General features: G+C 59.3%; 1 protein-coding gene across 1 annotated transcript in view; it reads left to right on the forward strand.

Moving 5' to 3' along the window:
* The window catches only part of Cdh4 (cadherin 4, type 1, R-cadherin (retinal)), a 425,566-nt gene that overhangs the window by 353,698 nt on the left and 54,508 nt on the right, over positions 1-17,360 (forward strand). The window contains exons 10-11 of the mRNA XM_013030338.1: positions 10,180-10,335; positions 16,873-17,017. Of these exons, the coding sequence (XP_012885792.1) occupies positions 10,180-10,335; positions 16,873-17,017 (301 nt within the window). The remainder of the gene's footprint in view (positions 1-10,179; positions 10,336-16,872; positions 17,018-17,360) is intronic.

Here is a 17,360-nt window from a genome sequence, read left to right on the forward strand (position 1 = left end):
TGCTCACACAGGCTGGGGGGCGCGTGCTCACACAGGCTGGGGGGAGGCAGGTGCTCACACAGGCTGGGGGGGAGGGACGGGTGCTCACACAGGCTGGGGGGGAGGGACGAGTGGCTCACACAGGCTGGGGGGTCTCCAGGTCCTCTCAGCAGGCTGGGGCCACATCCACCCAGCTCCCTCCTGGCGAGGCGGTCGCTGATGCAGGTGGAGTCAGGAAGCCCCTCTGTGCAGCTGGGTGGACCTGGGCGTTGCCCTGCCCAGCGGTCAGCGCACGTTTGTGTCTCCTTCTCCAGGGAGAGGGTGGGGCTTCGCACCTCTGTTTTGGGCAGCATCTTTTGCCTGGTTTACCTCCGGCTGCCAGCGTGCCCCAGGCCCCAGTCCTGGCTGTGATGTGCTGGTGGGTCATCTGCATCCCCATGCAGCACAGAAAGCGTTTTGATGGCAGGAAAAATCACTTGTGTCCCAAAACGTGTGCTCCTGTACACGTCAGCTCCCGCGAATGCAGCAGGCTGTGGCTCACATTGTGATAGCCCGCCTCTGACCGCCGCAGGGACAGGTACGCAGCCATCCCGGGCTGAGGCTTTGTCAGAGCGCTTGCTGGGGTACTGGGGGGAGGGGAAGGGGGCAACAGCCAGCGGGGAGTGTGGACACCCGGAGCTCCGGCCTCGGAGGCTGGGGCCACCGCAGAGGCCGCTCAGCACACAGGACTCAGTGACGGTGCCATCACTCACCAGGGGTGATGGTGCCATCACTCACCAGGGAGTTCCGGGTGCCGTGCAGGTGCCAAGGCGCCGGGCTCCACCCAGGCAGAGCTGGCTGAGGGCAGCACTCTCCGGAAGAGCAGAGGCCTCGTCCTCGGGGCACACAGTCCTTCTGGGTCCCCTGGAGGGGGGGGCAGGGATCGCTATCAGGTGTGGCCTGCCGACAGCCACCGGGCCAGCCGGAGGGCCGCCCGCCCCGTCAGCCCCGGGCTCCCAGCCTGTCTCCCCTGTGTCCTTGGAAGTACAACTGCCTGCCACGGTGGGCAGAGGTGGCACACTGCCCTCCACGGTCACCCGGGCACGGCTGCTCCCCACACCCAGCGCTGGGGCGGGGACGGCAGCCTGCGGGGGCTCCACGGGAGAGGCTCACGGGCGGCCACAGCGGCCGCAGCTGGTCATGCCAAGGAAGGCCGGCCCCGGGGGGTGGGGGGCAGAGCCTGCCCCGTGCAGGTGTCTCAGCCTCACCCCTCCACAAAACTGCATCGCCCCATGTGCCTCTCTGCAGCTTCACGCCACCAGGCTCAGAGCACACCAGACTGCAGGAAGGGGGGTGGGGGGAGACTCGCCGGGGCCAGGCTGGAGGAAGGCGGGGAGGGGGGAGAGGGGAGCTGTTCTGGCTGACAGCTTGTGACAGGCACATTCTGCTCAAGTCCGGCGCAAGTGACAGAACTCCCAGGAGGGCTGGGACAGACTACATAGGAGGAGAGAGACCAGGCCACGAGAGGCCACCTGTGGACACAGAGGGGACAGGGGCCACGGCCGCTGCTGCCCCAACTGCCAAACTGTCAGGAAGAGGAAACGGGAGGTTGGAGCTGTCTGCAGAGGGGACCAGCTGTCCTGGGGCCGGCCTGTCCATCAGTCTCCGCGATCCCAGCCGACAGGCTGCCCCCCGCGGCAGGGGCACGTCCAGCCGTGTGCACGCTGGCCAAGAGGTCAGCAGCCTCCGCCGAGGACCCCCTGCAGCCTAGGGGCTCCGTGCCGCACAGAGGAGATTCTGGCTTCCCTGTCGGAAGCTTGGATCTATCACAGGCTGAGGGCACACAGAGCGAGGAGGCTGGTCATTCCCCCAAACCTGACCTAGTGCTCAGACTGAGCTCCTGGCTCTGGGAGCCAGGTGAGGCTGGGGGTGGCGTTGCAGACGTGTCAGGCAGGGTTGGTGTCTGTCCTGCTGGACCGGACCGGCTCCTGGCGTGGGCCTGGCCCGCATGATGGGCTTGGGTGTGGTTGGGTGTGGTGTGGGACAGTGGGGGTCTGTGAAGACTGAGATGGCTGGGGGTGGGGCCTCCTTTAAAGGGACAGGCAGTCATCCTCAGATTATCGTCTTGCGTCCAAGGTGGCCAGATGTCTCAGGCTTTCTAGGACAGGCCGCAGGAGCAGAGGATCGTTATTTTGTTTGCCACCATTAAGCTTGCCAGCCTGGTTGTTTTCATTGTGGTTGGTCCCTTCCCTCCCCCTGCCATACTGGAATTTTCTTTTTTTCTTTTGTTCTTTCATTCTTTCTGTCTTTCTTTCTTAATTCCTTTGTCGGACCTGGGCGCTGTTCCTGAGTGCTTTCACTCCAGGCTAGCCCTCTACCACTTTGTGCCACAGTTCCACTTCCCACACTGTGATTTTCTACCAGGTGTTGGGAGCAACAGGTTCCCTGGGGCAGCGCATCCTTGTCCCCCACAGCGTTAGGCCCAGGCTCCTCGCCACGCCCACCTCGGGGACACAGGGTCGTCCCAGCCATGCCGGCCTCAGAGCATGAGCGCTGGCTCTCCATCCGTCCCCTGAGCCGGCCTCAGAGCATGAGCACTGGCTCTCCGTCCGTCCCCTGCGCCGTGACATGAAGCGAATGGTGGCCGGCACCAGGGAGGCAGTGTAGGTGGTTCTGGGGCCACCGTAGGACCCCAGATCCACTTGAGGAAGCCGCCTCCCATCGGCCGGGTGCCTGCACAGAGCGGGCGGCTGCCGGGAGCGGCCGTGCGTGTGCGCGCGCTCCTACTGCTGCTGCTGACCTCATTAATTTATATGGAATTAACCAGCAGGAAAACTTGAGAGAAAAAAGATTTTGATAAGAAATTGTAAGCTGGTGCCAAAAAAGAGCTCCAGGTCACATGTAATCCGATTGTAGTGGTCTTTAGAAGGGAGTCCTTTCCCTTTGCATTGGTAGCCTTCCCCTCCGTCTACAGAGGAGCCGCTGTGTCGGGTGACCACAGCCAAGGGGCTGCGAGCAGGCCCAGCCCATGTGGTGGCCCGCCCTGCATGGTGGCCCGGCCCCGCATGGTGGCCCGGCTCTGCCCCCAGAGGAGCCGCGCTGCCTCACAAAGCGGAGTTTTCTGGAAGTGCTTGGGGTGTGATCAGTGCCGGGGATGGGACCGGGCCGATGGCTGCGTCCCCGGCCCGGCCACTCCTTCCACTGAGCACTCAAGGAAGCAGGCGGCTCCAGGCTCAGAGCCGCCTGTGAGCCTGCGCGCTGGCACCCGCAGGCCCAGGCTTGGGCACCATCACACGCGTCGTCGGCACACACGCATCTGCACACGTACACGTCTGCGTCACTGTAGTCACGGAGCCGTTCCCAGCCCCGCAGGTGACCCACCCCCAACAGGGTGGCAGGAGGCCGGGGCGCTGTCACCGACGGTGTGTCCCAGCAGTGCCCAGGGGGGACTTGGCTGCAGCTGGCAGTGACAGCGCCTTTGCTCCCAGCATCTTCCACAGCCCCACCAGCGCACGCCAGCACCCCAGAGCTGGGCTCCACGAACCCGCGCACGCTCCTCCCCCAGAGAGCCCGAAGCCCGCCAGTGGACGTTTGCCTTTGGTTTGAGCAAATTGAGTCTTCTATGAGCTGCAAAATTGCTTCCATGGAAATAAAGATGACGGCAGGAGAGGGGAAGGGCTGCGAGCTGTGTTCTGAGTGTGGTACTGCGAGGAGGTGTGCTGCTGGGGTGCGGGTCCGGGGTGCTCAGGAGGAAAGGGCTGTGCACAGGCCGGGGCGTGCAGCGGGGAACGCAAGGATTCCTTGAAGCTCTTGGCTTCTTGGGACTCAAGGCTGGGCTGCAGGCAGCTGAGCACCCCCCCTCCCCCAGTGTCTGTGCCCTTGGAGGAACTGAGAGGGACAAGCGGAAGGTCCCAGTGACGGAGGAAGCCTGGCCGAGGCCAGCACCCCTGCAGCTGGGAGCTCTGCTTCCCATGGGGGGACTGAGCCTTCCACAGGCCCCCAGGCCCCCAGGGGATGAAAGCAGGCACCGCTGGAGCAGTGAGAGAGGGAAGAACAGGGTATGGTATGCTCTGCCTGGGGCATTAGCGGTGTTTGCAGACACTGTCTGGCTGTCACAGCTGGCATGAGGGGCAGAGGCAAACCGTACGCAGGACAAAGTGTCAATGACACCAGGACTGAGAAGTTCTGATGGAACTCTGGCTGGTATGTGGTCCCCCAGGCTCCGCGTCCTAAGGGGAGAAGGCAAGGGGCCCCGCCACACACTCCACCAATGCCCCACCCCACCCAAGAGTCAGTTCTGAGAGGGAGAAGGTGATTGGCCGGTGTGGCTCATCGGCCGGCCCATTGGCTAGGGGCCTTTGCATGGACACCACTAGGCAAGGTCAGCCTTCCCGTTGCCAGCAGTAAAGTCTGCCTAAATCTCATACGAAAAATTAAACGGGCCTTCACCTTGTTAATTTGGCACCACCTGAAGGGCACTTTTGAGAAGCAACCGCTTCATCATTCCCCACCAGGCCAATTTTGTGAGCACATATTCATGGCTTTCATTAGTATTCCTATGACTTTGAGGATTTTTTTTCATGATTTATAAAACTCAAAGTAATTGAGAACAGCGATGTACGATAGTATCGATGTTACACAACAAATGCCTTTTCATATTACATTCTGGGTTTTTCTCCTCGTTACAAGAACCTAATTGAAAATAATTGAAGGCTGGATTTCATCATTCATGGGAAAAAATAGTTCATAAAATGCAAGAAATACAAACATCTTCAAACCTCTTCAAGTAATTTTCAAGAATCAATGAAGAGTTGGGGGAGGGGAGGAAGAATGCTTAGCCCCAAGTTTCCCCATTAATTTTATGAGAACAGTTTTAGTGTCACTGATCTCACTGTGTGCCCTGCACAATGGCGGAAGGCTGGAAAATGAAGCTTTGCGGCAAGTTCTGAGTGCCTCATGTAGCCAGAGCTACAATTTCATAATCACGTCCAAAAGCAATTACAGTGTCATTCTACCCAGGAATGTAGCTAAAGTCACAGTGACTTTTTAAACACGCAGCCCCAACAGCCAACTGCATTCCCAGAGGCTGTAACTAGAGCTGGCTGCAATGAGAGAGATGGAGGCTGGAGTGACACCGGGGAGACCTAGAGCCCAGGCTTCCCAAGTGAATAGAAGACTTGGGCCTCTCTTTCCTGCCTTAGAAGCTACTTAGAAAGGCAGTGTGGGGGCTGGAGGTGTGGCTCAGGTGGTAGAGCACCTGTGAGCAAAAGACCCTGAGTTAAAGTCCAAGAGAGAGAGAGGAGAGAAGGGGGGAGGAAGAGGGAGGGAGAGGGAAAAGGAGAGGGCGGGATGGAGGGACGGAGGGAGGGGAAAGAATGGCAATGTAACTGGCCAGGCAGTGTGGATCAGAGGCAGCGCACTAGCATGCTCACAGCGCTGGGCTCCAATCCCAGCTTTGGAATAATAAAGCCAAGAAAGCATTTGGGAAGTCTGCCCTGGATCTCCCGTTACCGTGAGGCCTTGGGTCTTCACCTCTGCCCCAGTGCTCCATGCCCTGAGGTGTTCCAAGGGTCAAGGGTGACCGTCTCTTGTGGGCCTCTGTGCCTGCGTCAGACCTAATGCCAGGCTGCTGAAGCCTGAGATGAGCCTGTGGAGCACATGCACCACGATTCTTCAAGGAGACCGAGGCCACCAGCTGCCCAGGCAGCCACCAGCCCCGCTGTGACCATCCTTTACTCTTCTCTTGCTCTGGGCTTGGAGACCCTGTCCAGTCAGAAGGCCAGCTAGCCTTGTGCTGGCTGGCACCAGGTTTGACCACCCCTGAGGGATCCCTCGCCTCTCCCTTCTCTTCTTCCATTCCCGGATCCACTGTCTCCATCCTTCTGTGCTAATGGCCCAAAGGGTCAGGCAGGACAGACGGTTCCCTGTCCCCAGCAGTCCCTCACCACCCCGCTCCTCTTCTGTTAAGCCTCAGGGTGGCTGTGAGCTCCAGGAAGCCTTCCACAGGGCTGGGACAGCCACAGATCCCCACAGAGGTCATGGTGACCTGGGCATCTCCAACCATTCGCCCCACCCCCGGGCAGTGTCTCCTTGTATGTATTGAGCACCGAGTGAATGTGCCATGCAGGGCCTGGAAAATTCTAGACTTGGGAAACAGATCACCCTGCTCTATAACCAAGGCAGAGAAGAAGCGTGCAGAGCATTGTCTGTGCTCAGAAGTGATGGAAGGAGGAGGGAAAGGGGGAGGAAGGGCGTGGTGGGGACAAAGCAGAAGAGAAGACAGAACCCTGGGAAAGCTCTGCTTTTCTATCCATGAGACAGTCGGGACATTGGACCTGTTGTAAGGACGGCTGAGCCACAGGAAGCTGCGAAGGCATTCAGGCGAAATCAGATTCTTAACTCTGGCCTCCAGCAAAAGTCAGGTTTTAAAAGAAAATTTCCTCTCTGGGCCGGCTGCAGTCACGGCCAAGTGTAAATCCACCTGCTCGAGCCCTGGTGTGATGGGTGGGGGCAGGGAGCCGTCACGACTCAGGGCTTTTCGCTGGATGGAGAAATGGGAGCTGCTACAGGCCATGAGAAACTCCCAACAGGTAAAGAAAATGAGTTTGCAATCTGTTTTCCTGGGAAGATCTCTGGGTTTAATACGATCTGAGGCCAAGCACCGAAACACTTCACTAAAGAATTACATCCTGCTGGAAGAGCTTGGTCCCAAGGATTTTAAAAGTATCTTTTGAAATGCCAGGCCAGGAAGCAAGGGAATCTGATTAACAGCCACTAACCCCAGGACCACCGTCCCTATGAGGCCAGTGCGGGGAGGAGGGGGACCCTGGTGTACATGCAGGCACGTGTGCATGTGTGTGCACACGTGTGTGCGTGCACACCTGTGTGTATGTGTGTGCATGTGTGTATGTGTGTGTGTATCCAGGAACCCTGAAAGACAGAGGACAAGGGCAAACAGCCAGCCAGGCGCCGGTGGCTCACCCGTGCCATCCTAGCTATTCAGGAGGCTGAGATCTGAGGATCACAGTTCAAAGCCAGCCAGGGCAGTAAAGTCTGTGAGACTCTTATCTCCAATAAACCTCCAGAAAACTGGAAGTGGCGCTGTGGCTCAAGTGGTAGAGCATGCGCCTCAAGCTGAAGAGTTGAGGGACAGCGCCCAGGCCCAGAGTTCAAGCCCCACGACCAACAAAAAAAAAAAAAAAGAGCAAATAGCTTTGGTTTGGGACTGAGCTTCACAGACCCTCCTGCCCTGTCCCAGACCCTGTTCATCCCCAGCAGCTCTGGTCCAGGTTGAGAACGGTGGACATTACTGGGTGAGACAGCTCCGGGCTCTGGCAGGTGGTTCTGGAGTCAGGCTGTGTCTTCTTGCTGGCCCCTCCTGGTCCATAGGGCCCGGCACATGGCGTGTCTGGGTAGGAGCTAGGGCTGCCCCCCTGAGGTCGGGGGTACTTCCGTGTGGGCCCTGGCCCTCTCCCCGGTGAGGTTTCTTCTTCCGGAATCCAAACATGATTCCAGTGCATGCCTTCCTCCCTTGGACCATTGGAAACAACCCCAGGGGTTTACACCTTGACACCGCACGACGACTCTCCCCAGTTCAAGTTCGGTTAGAACAAGGCATGCGCTCCCTGGGGGCAGGGCAGTCTGTGAACCCCTTTTTCCCCCCACCTTTCCCAAGGAAACAGCAGCCTGGTAAGCCGAGTCCCCGGTGAACACCATCGCCGGCGCCATACGTTATTTTAATGCAGACATCACTTTAAACTAACCTTTTACCATCTGTTCTGCCCTTTAATAACAAATGCAAAGGCGCGTAGTTCTCTGTGCAATCTAGAGGGAGACGTGTGATGGAAAAGCTGTCCGCGTTCCCCTCAGCCCTGCCGCCGCTTCCGTGAGCCTTTCCTCGTCCCCACACACAGATCCAGGGCTCGTCAGGCCCTCCGGATTCACTCACAGCGTTTCTTCATAGCCTGGGAGCTGCGGAGGACAGTCTGCAGAGCCGAGGGGCCCCGGGCTGCGCGGTGCGTGCGGCGCCACTGTGCTGCAGGAGCCACTGCCAAAGGTCCCTGGGGAGCAGAGCAAGTGTGCGCGGATGGTCATAACATAACGACGATATGTACAGATATATGGACAGATATGCATGCATATATATATATATATATATATATATATATATATATCTTTTTTTGCCAGTCCTGAAGCTTGAACTCAGGACCTGGGTGCGGTCCCTGAGCTTCTTTTGCTCAAGACTAGCACTCTACCACGTGAGCCACAGCACCACTTCCGGCTTTTTCTGTGTATGTGGTACCGGGGACTCGAGCCCAAGGCTTCGTGCACGCTAGGCGAGCACACTACCTCTAGGCCACCTTCCCAGTCCTCCTTAAATCTTTCCAGCAGTTCTATCATTAAATTTCCCCATGAGAGCTGGGCAGCTTGGCCCTGAAGGATTTAGTGACCCGTACATCAGCAACCTTTTCCGTCCGTCCATCCTGCCATTGCTGGAGACCCCCACGGCCCTGCTCCAGGTCCCTGCCTGTCTCCACACTGCGCACGCGTCCCCAACACCCCCACGTACCTTGGCCACCCACTGCAGCCTCAAGTCTCCCTGTCATAACCCAAATCCAGAGCACGCCTCATGTTGGCTCCCTACCTCCCCAGTTCCCTGACACCCTTTCTGGCACCGGGAACAACTTGGGCTAGGTGACAAGGGGGAGGGCTTTCTCCCCTGGGATCTAGACTTTGTGCTGTTATCAAGTCCGTGGGCCTGCTGCGGGTGAGAACAGAGGTGTTCCCCCGCCCCCGGCAGGCGGCTCTGCAGGAGGACCTCTGCGGCCCCAGCTCAGCCTGGGCAGGAGCCTTCCCCGCACGGCCAGGCCTGACACCACAGCCAGCTGGAGGAAGGGAAGCCTGGCTGGAGGAGCAAAGCCGGATGTCTGTGCCGCCCTGCTCGGTTACTCGGCAGCCCTGTCCTGTATGAGGGCAGGGTGGGAAGCGCCCGCTGACCCCAGAGAGGGAGTAGGCACCCCGGGAGCCCCGGGAGGTCCAGAGCCAACCCTCGCCTCACCATACCTGGCATAAACATCTTCAGATTGCTTCAGCAAGCAATGTTGACTCCCATTGGACCCAAATGGGTCCAGAACACTAATTGTTACAAAGTCATTCTTACAAGAGTTGTAGCATTTAATTGTGTTCCAGGTAGAGGTCTCAGGAACCACTTTGTAGAATGCATTTGTTTTACTATCGGCTGCTGTCCTGGCCCGTGGACTCGGGTGAACTTTGGTGAGCAGTCTCAGAGCTGTGGCCAGACGTGCAGATCTGAGGGCTCAGCCCCGTCCACTCCACCCGCGCTCCTCACAAGGCCCCCCCTTGCCGACCCGCCACCCTTTCCCATTAACAGACACTTGACTGCAATAATGAAAGGCATGTGCCACATTTTTCATTCTACACTTGCCATTTGTTTTCCAAAGACTTCTGTGTATCCAGCCATCCAATGAGAGACAAAATGACCCAGCGGCACATAAAGTACAGAATTTCGCATTTTCCATCTCTTTCCCCAACTCAGTCTGAGCTAAGTTATTTGGATTCTGAATTCAGATAACCATTATTAAGTTGCTTTTCTGTACCATAATGCTGCTCCCTGAGAGGCAGTCGAACGGTTGCATTCACCTCTGCCCCCATGCTGGCCACGCAGTCGAACGGTTGCATTCACCTCTGCCCCCATGCTGGCCACGCAGTCGAACGGTTGCACTCACCTCTGCCCCCATGCTGGCCACGCAGTCACCATCTGGCACCACGCTGTGCTCAGATCCCACCATGAGCCGCCTCCCACCCCGCAGGGGACATCTCCGGTGCCTAGAGAAGGCTGTTCTGTTTCCTTGTCTCTGTCTCCAGCTCGCTGGCAGAACAGTGGGCGTGTGTGCACCAGCCTTGGCATGGTTAAACCACCCGTTCCCTTCTTTTGTGTCTGTGTTGGAGATTTCAGCCAGGCATCCCACACTGAACTTGAAATGAGGCACCTTGTACCTCCCTGTCACCTGATAGGCCACTGGACTTGAGCGGCTGGTGCTGGGGCAATCCCTGGCGGCAGCGTGCCGGTGGCTCCCCGCTGAGCCGAGGTATCCAGTGCCCTGCCAACACAGCCCAGGGTGAGCCACGCAGCCAACCAGGGCCGGGCGTGACAGACACCCCCGCAGGCTGACATCTCCTCGCGTCTCTCCTCCCCTGCAGATCCGGTCCGACAAAGACAATGACATCCCCATCCGGTACAGCATCACAGGCGTGGGCGCCGACCAGCCCCCCATGGAGGTGTTCAGCATCGACTCCATGTCGGGCCGGATGTACGTCACGAGGCCCATGGACCGGGAGGAGCGGGCCTCCTACCATGTGAGTGTCCTCAGAGGAAAGCGCGGGGCGGGTCATCAGGACATTCCCACCCTGCCAGCCCCCGGAGCTGTCCTTGAAGTGTGTCCTGCCAGGCCTCAGGGTCCCGAACCCCAGGGAGAACCCACCCCAGCCAGGTGGCCCACGTGCAGTCGCTAGTGCCTTCCCAGAGTAGGCTTTGCCTCCAGCCCCTTCCCTGAGGATGCCACCAAATGTGGGTCACATTGGGGGCCTGGAAGGCTCCCTCACTCCCCTGGCTATCTCTGAGAAAAGAAAAGCATCTCTGAGATCAGAGCTGCTGTGAACAGGAAGGGGAAATGGTGAGGGAGAGGGGGCTGCGGGGCCTCAGCTTTGGGGGGCTTCGAGCAGCCCCACTGGCTCCGGACACAGGAGAGGAGCTGGGGCTCCTCTCTCTGATATGGTGTAGCCCATCCCCTCCTGAGCCCACTTCTGTGACAAGGAGAGTCTGGTCCCACCCACAGGAGGCAGCGCAGGCCAGGAGCGCCCCAGCCCCACCCCGCCAGCCAACCTCCGGTTCCCCTGGCCTCCGGCCTCTCCTGAAAGGTGATGAGGCTATAGATGTTAAAAGTCAGGGGTGACTGCAAGGACGGGGCTAGGCTAGCCTACAGAGTCAGGGCGACTGGTGTGCGCGCGCGCGTGTACACACACATGCATGTCTGCATGCCCATGGGTGTGTGTGTGTGTGTGCACATGCATGTGTGCATACCCGTGTGTGTGTGTGTGTGTGTGTGTGTGTGTGTGTGTGTGAATGTCAGAATGCTGAATGCCCAGCTCCTCGACTGTAATTCAGGAGCAAAGACGGGATCTTGGGTCTCCACCCCCTCCCCCCCCCCTCACATTCAGTGTTCTGCCAGCATTGCTTCAGCTCAAGGCGCTGTCCACAGCCCACTCTGCGTCCCAGGCCAGGCCCTGGCCTGGGGATGCTTGCTGCCCCCGTGCATTGTGGGAGGAGGTGGATTTTGTCACTGGTCTTGGGGGTCCCCCAACTGGCCCACCCTTGATGTTGCATAAGAAGCAGGGTGAGGGCTGGTGGGACCGCCAGGAATGTGGTATGGATTCCTGTCCTCCCTCTCTCCCTCCCCCCGCCCCCCTCCCCCTGGCTGACCCCCCCAACACACACACACGCTCTCCCCCCCCCGGCTGACCACACACACACACACACACACACACACACACACACACACACACACACACACACACGCTCTTCAGAGTATTTCCTCCAGGGCTTTCTGTGCCCAAGTGTGGAGGAGGCTACACTGGTCCTGGGGCAGGGAGGGAGGGGACTGGGGAGGGAGGGGGTGGGGAGGGGGGGGCAGGCAGGGAGGGGGACAGGCAGACGCAGGCTCACCCCAGACAGCCGGTGCTGCAGGCCTCACCGCCTCCCTCCTGGGTTCATGGAGGAGCGGGGAGCCTGGTCCAGCGGAGGAACACTGCCTCCTCCCAGGCCTCCAGTGGAGGCCACTTGATTAAATTCACCATTGCTGAGACGAGACCGATTTGTTTGTAATTGTCGCAATCTTGAGAAGCACCTCTGCCTCCTGTTCCCTCACCTGCTGGAGGCCCTGGCTTCAGAGCCGGCTGGTGCTCTGCTCTCACGCAGCGACACCATTCCTGTCCCCGCTGCGTGTCTGGCATCTCCAGAATTCCTTCCATTGCTCTGGGAGCCGCAGCCCCTGTCAGGGTGGCCGCAGAGCTGCATCGTCCTGCCACAGGTGCCCACGACAGAACCAGTGCCAACAACACCAGGGACTGCGGGCCCCCGGCCCTCTGCCCACCGCTGCTGCGGGGAGCCGGGCCAGCACCTGCTTTGCCCAGGTGCCAACTCTGGAGCGCTAGCTCCTGGTGGAGGCAGAGCTCCTGCCCCAGACAGATTAGGAATTCAAGATGGTGGAGTCATCGAATGAAGTTAATCAGCATGTGGAGCCCTTGCGAGAGCCGAGCCTGTGTGAGAGAGGGCTCGGGTGGCCACTCCACTTGGAGTAGTGTCAGATGGACGGTGCCCTCCACTGCCTGCGGCGGGGTGCGGGGAGGAGAGGCGGGGACTGCACACAGCTACTGAGGATCCCCACCCAGGGAGGTCTTGAAGCTGGAAATCCGTCCACAACAAGAACAATATCCCAGGACAGCAGGAGTGGCTGGACCCCAAGCAGCAGGGATCTGCGTCCACAGGATGTGGCCCTCTCTGCTCCTCTGCCTGCTGGGAGCCTCTGTCTCACACCACTGCTCTGGGAGCCTCTCCCACATGTGCCTCCAGTGTCCCAGACCTGGGAAGATCCCCCTGGGCTGCACGGAACGAGGAGGGGGAGATCTGACCACAGTGACCTGGTGTGGCCTTAGCTCACCGTCAGCTGTCACAGCATGTCCACAGAACCGAGAGGACACTCCGCTGGACCCCGTGCTCTTCCTGCCGCCCCCCGGGGCACAGTCACCTAAGCATGGCGGCCAGCCCCCAGGATGGACAGTGCCCTGTGTCCACACAGGCCTACGACAGCTAAGACGCCGGAACCCACACCCTTTCCCCTGAGAGCAAGCGCGAGAGAGAGCTTCCATACAGCAAAGAGTCTAAACGTGGGGCAGAACGAAGAACCGACATTTAGCCTCTTGCCTGTGAATTCCTCCGTGTATTTCTGCATTTTTCTAATCAAAGCACGATGGCGGCTCAGGCACCCCAGGCGCAGCCTCGGGTGACATGTGGACCAGCCGCTCTGCTCTCCGCCCGCCTGTTGCTGGAGGGCGCAGGGCCCCAGCGGTGAAGGCTGCTGGACGTTCCCTGGGGACCCGCACCCCTGGGTGGCCTCCTTGTGGTGGGACAAGTCCCTCAGGAGCCTGGACCTCAGGGTCAGCTCACTTCGCTCCTGGCCTTCTGCTCTCCTCCAAGTCTCTGGAGCAGGTCCCCATGCAGCCACCAGTTGTGCAAGGTCACTCATGTGACCCAGCATGACCAGAGACCCCCCAGGGACCTCCAGGACTCCCACAGGGGAGAGCCTGAAGAACAGCCTGGAACTCAGCCTCGCAGCTCTGCCCGAAGCCAGGGGTCAGGCACACAAGGCCAGAGGCCAGAATGACTACCCTGACATTGTTGCCCACCCCTGCTTACACACAGGTCCCTGTCCACACTCCAGGGTCAGCCTGGGCAGAAGAAGCCAGGCCCTGCTGGGCTTGGCAAGTTGGGCTCCATTTTTCTGTGTTTTTGTTTTTGTTTTGTGGTCCTGGGACTTGAACTCAGGGACTGGGTGCTCTCCCTGGGCTTTTTCACTCAAGGCTAGCACGCTACCACTCTGAGCCACAGCTCTACTTCCAGTTTTCTGGTGATTAACTGGAGATAAGAGTCTCACAGATTTTCCTGCCCAGGCTGGCTTTGAACCATGATCCTCAGATCTCAGCCTCCTGAGTAGCCGGGATGACAGGCGTGAGCCACCAGCGTCCGGCGTGGCTTGTGTATTCTTGATTGACCCATCTCTAAAGCCTTCCTCAGCTCCGTCAGAGAGGCCCGCTGTCTCTGACAAGCCCCATGGAGAGCTGGGGCTCTCCTGGCAGGGCTGGGAGGAGAGAGCTGCTGTGAACACGGCTCTCCACGAGGCCTGGTGTCAGAGACTTCTCCAGGCTCCTCGGTCTCCTTGCCGGTCATTCAGCCATGGCCACTCTCACCCCCCAAAGGGCACCCGCCTTCCTCAACATGGGGCCCCACGCTTTGACCCCGCAACGGTGTGTGAACAGCCCTCCTGCTGTCCCGTCCTGGCCTGGCCAGCCGGAGGAAACTCCGCTTCCAGACAACCGTGGTGGGCGGGCCAGGCAACGTGACACTCAAGCAGCATAACCCAGCCCTGGCACAGGGCCTCTCCTGCCACATCTGGAGCCAGTGGCATTTGTGTCTGGGGGCACTTTTCTAGCAGCCATTTTTATCTCCTCCTCCACAGTGCCCTTGAAGCCATTCTGCCCGGCTCTGCTGATGAAGGTTGCAACCGAGTCTGGCCTGGCAGTGTGGTAATGATTTGTGGACATCTGTCATCTTAAGAAAACCAGTGTGTAAACATTCTATAACTGCAGGGCAAGATGGTATGCTAGAAGGTTCTTTTAAGGATACCATGAAGAAGAGACACCACTGTGTCCTGCTACATCATATCACCTTGGTCAACTTCCCTCATTTTCCTGGGCCTCAGTTTCCCCGTCTGCACAGATTAGCTGGGACCAAAGCCAGACTTGTGGAAGGCCTGTGGCCATGAGGACGGGGGGGGGGGGGGGCGGGGGTTCGACCGCCAGCCGACGTGTTGCGGAGGGGGAGGGGGAGGGGGCAAAGAACCATCAGGCTGTGGTGAGCCCCGAGCAGGCGCACACTGAGATCTGACTGCTGGCACTGCCGCTGGGGAAAATCTCAACGCGACTCCAAGGCAGGGTTCAAGGCCTGCACGGACTCCACAGTTCCTGACCCTCAGAGGAGACCTGCCCACTGATGAGGCGTAGAGAGAGGAGGCAACCAAAAGGGAGAAAACCGGACTCCATCCACATCATCAAGGCCTCTGCTCCCAAGTCCACCCCCAGCCTATACACGAATGTCCACACGCTCATCCACCTGTCTGTCCCACAAGGAAGGAAACATGGCATTGAAGGCATCACATGAAGCTCACTTTGCTCACAAGGCTCAGACTCGACAGGTGCAGAAACCATGAGCAGCTAGCCAGCTGACGCTTTTCCCCTCGCAGAGCTCCAGCCCTCGAGCCTGAGCACTGGGGAGCAGGGGATTTCCAACAGAAGCCATCTGGAAGACCAATGGGAATGGAGATCCGTGGGCCACCGGACGTGATTCTGCAGCTACGCCCATGCCTGACCTGTCAGAGCGCACTCATCGCCTTCCCGGTCCAGCCAGACTGCAGTGCCTAAAAGCACAGTGCTGCGGTAACCACTTTCATTCCAGCACAGAGTCACTTTGTTCCAAAGCTCCTGGACCTCTGATGTAACAAGTCAGTGCTTCAGCTGACAAGCCGAAGGACAACTGGCACTTGTGTGGGACGAGGCCATCCGCTGACAGGGTCTGCACCACAGAGCCACAGCCACGTGACAACTCCCCACTTCTGTTACACAGCGATGGGACGAAGGCTGGCACTCAGACCCTGTACTTACCAGGCAAATGCTCTACCCCTTGAGCCACACCCCAAGCCCTTTTTGCTCTTCTTTTTCAAACTGGGTCTTGCATCTGTGCATGGCTGGTTGCGGCTTTGAGCCTCCCATTTTGTTCCCTATCAGCGGGACAGTGAGCACCACGATGTGCCCCGTTCCGTACCGTGAGACAAGGTCTCCCAGACTGTTTGTCCTGCCTGGCCTTGAACTACAATCTTCCTGATCTTAGCCTCAGTAGCTAGGGTTATAGGCATAAGCCAGTGCGCCTGGCCTGGTCATTCAAGATTTCTAACCATGACATTCAAAACTCATGGGACGCTGAGCAGGCCAGAGCTGCACCTCCCTGGCAATCAGCGCCAGCCGTCTCCTTACCACGGTGCACTCGCGGCCTTCCTGATAAAGCCAGACCGCAGACACCCCTCCTGCCACACAGCCCAGCGCTCGAGGCTGGAGCTCCACTCAGGCCTGTCAGAACTCAGCCGAAACACAGATGCCCAAGACACGCTGCACTGTGCTCAGGCTGACCCTGGGTCCCAGGGAGGCCTCCAGGCCGGCCTGGCTCGGCCTACACACCTGGCACAACTTGCCTCAAAGACATTGCCACCTGCTTGGCCCCACTCAGAGGGAGACTTTCTTCAGTAGAGCCAGAGCTGTCAAGCTGGGAGGAGCACAGCTTGGCTGGGGGACCCCAGGCAAGCCCTTCTCCCCAGGGGTCAGTTCTGCCTAAATCCCAGGTCCTCCATGCTCCCAGGCCAGCCTCTTCTCCTGCAGGAAGAGGTCAGCCACTCTGTGTGCTTGTCCATGAATGAATGAATGAAAAAATTAAAAATGAGTCCACAGCCCGAGTTCTTCCCTTGAAGGCAGTTTGTGGTGTTGCTGCTCAGGCCACAGCCACCACCACCACGCCTCCTACAGGGCAAGGGGCGACTTCCCGCCTCAGCCCCTCCCTAGGGACACCCTTCACGGCGGCCCCCTGGTCCCCAGCTATGCCCGGCCCTAGAACTTGGGCAGTGGGCAGAAGCAAGGAGGCCCGGCTCTGTGTGGTAGACATGTGGTAGACTCGCACCAGCCTCCTCCATGCCAGCTCAGGCCTCTGCAGCCCCCACGCAGCCCCCTCCCCGGCTCTCCCCGTCCGAGAGGGACTCTCGGTAACCAGCGTCAAAGCTCCTGCTCCACCGGGAGGAAGCGTTCTCCCAGCTGCCCACCCCGCCTCAGGCAGTTGACAACAGTCCAGCAGACTGGGAGCTGATAGGTGATGTCCCCCTCCACAGCCACACACAGGCACACACACACACACACACTTCACCCAGGCGTCCTCGGCCATCCTTGGGCCCAGGAGCTGCTTTACCTCCCCCAGGGAGACCCGCAGGGCCCCGGCTCTGACTGCTCCGCGTTGCTTCCCAGCTCCGAGCCCACGCTGTGGACATGAATGGCAACAAGGTGGAGAACCCCATCGACCTGTACATCTACGTCATCGACATGAATGACAACCGGCCGGACTTCCTCAACCAGGTCTACAACGGCTCCGTGGACGAGGGCTCCAAGCCAGGTGAGCTGGCCGCGCACATGCACACGCGTTCCCTGCCACGCTGGGGGCACCAGGGGCTCTGAGGCACAGGTGGGCAGCGGGACAGTCCACAGGCCCACACCACCGTGCTGGCAGCACAGACTTGCCCACTGACAACACACAACTGGACAGAAGTCCACAACCTCGAGGGCCCAGGGGGCTGCAGACAGGTGACACGGCGCCCGTGAGCTGCCCTGGCTGCGGGAACACAGGTGCCCCAGTCATGGGACGTCCCAAAGCAGGGCAGGCCTCCCGGGAAGGGTGTGTCACCTCTGCGGAGGGGTGTGTCACCTCTGTGGAGGGGGTGTGTCACCTCTGTGGAGGG

This window comes from Dipodomys ordii, unplaced genomic scaffold (genome assembly GCF_000151885.1).
Source record: "Dipodomys ordii isolate 6190 unplaced genomic scaffold, Dord_2.0 Scaffold129, whole genome shotgun sequence".
Classification (NCBI taxonomy): Eukaryota; Metazoa; Chordata; class Mammalia; order Rodentia; family Heteromyidae; genus Dipodomys; species Dipodomys ordii.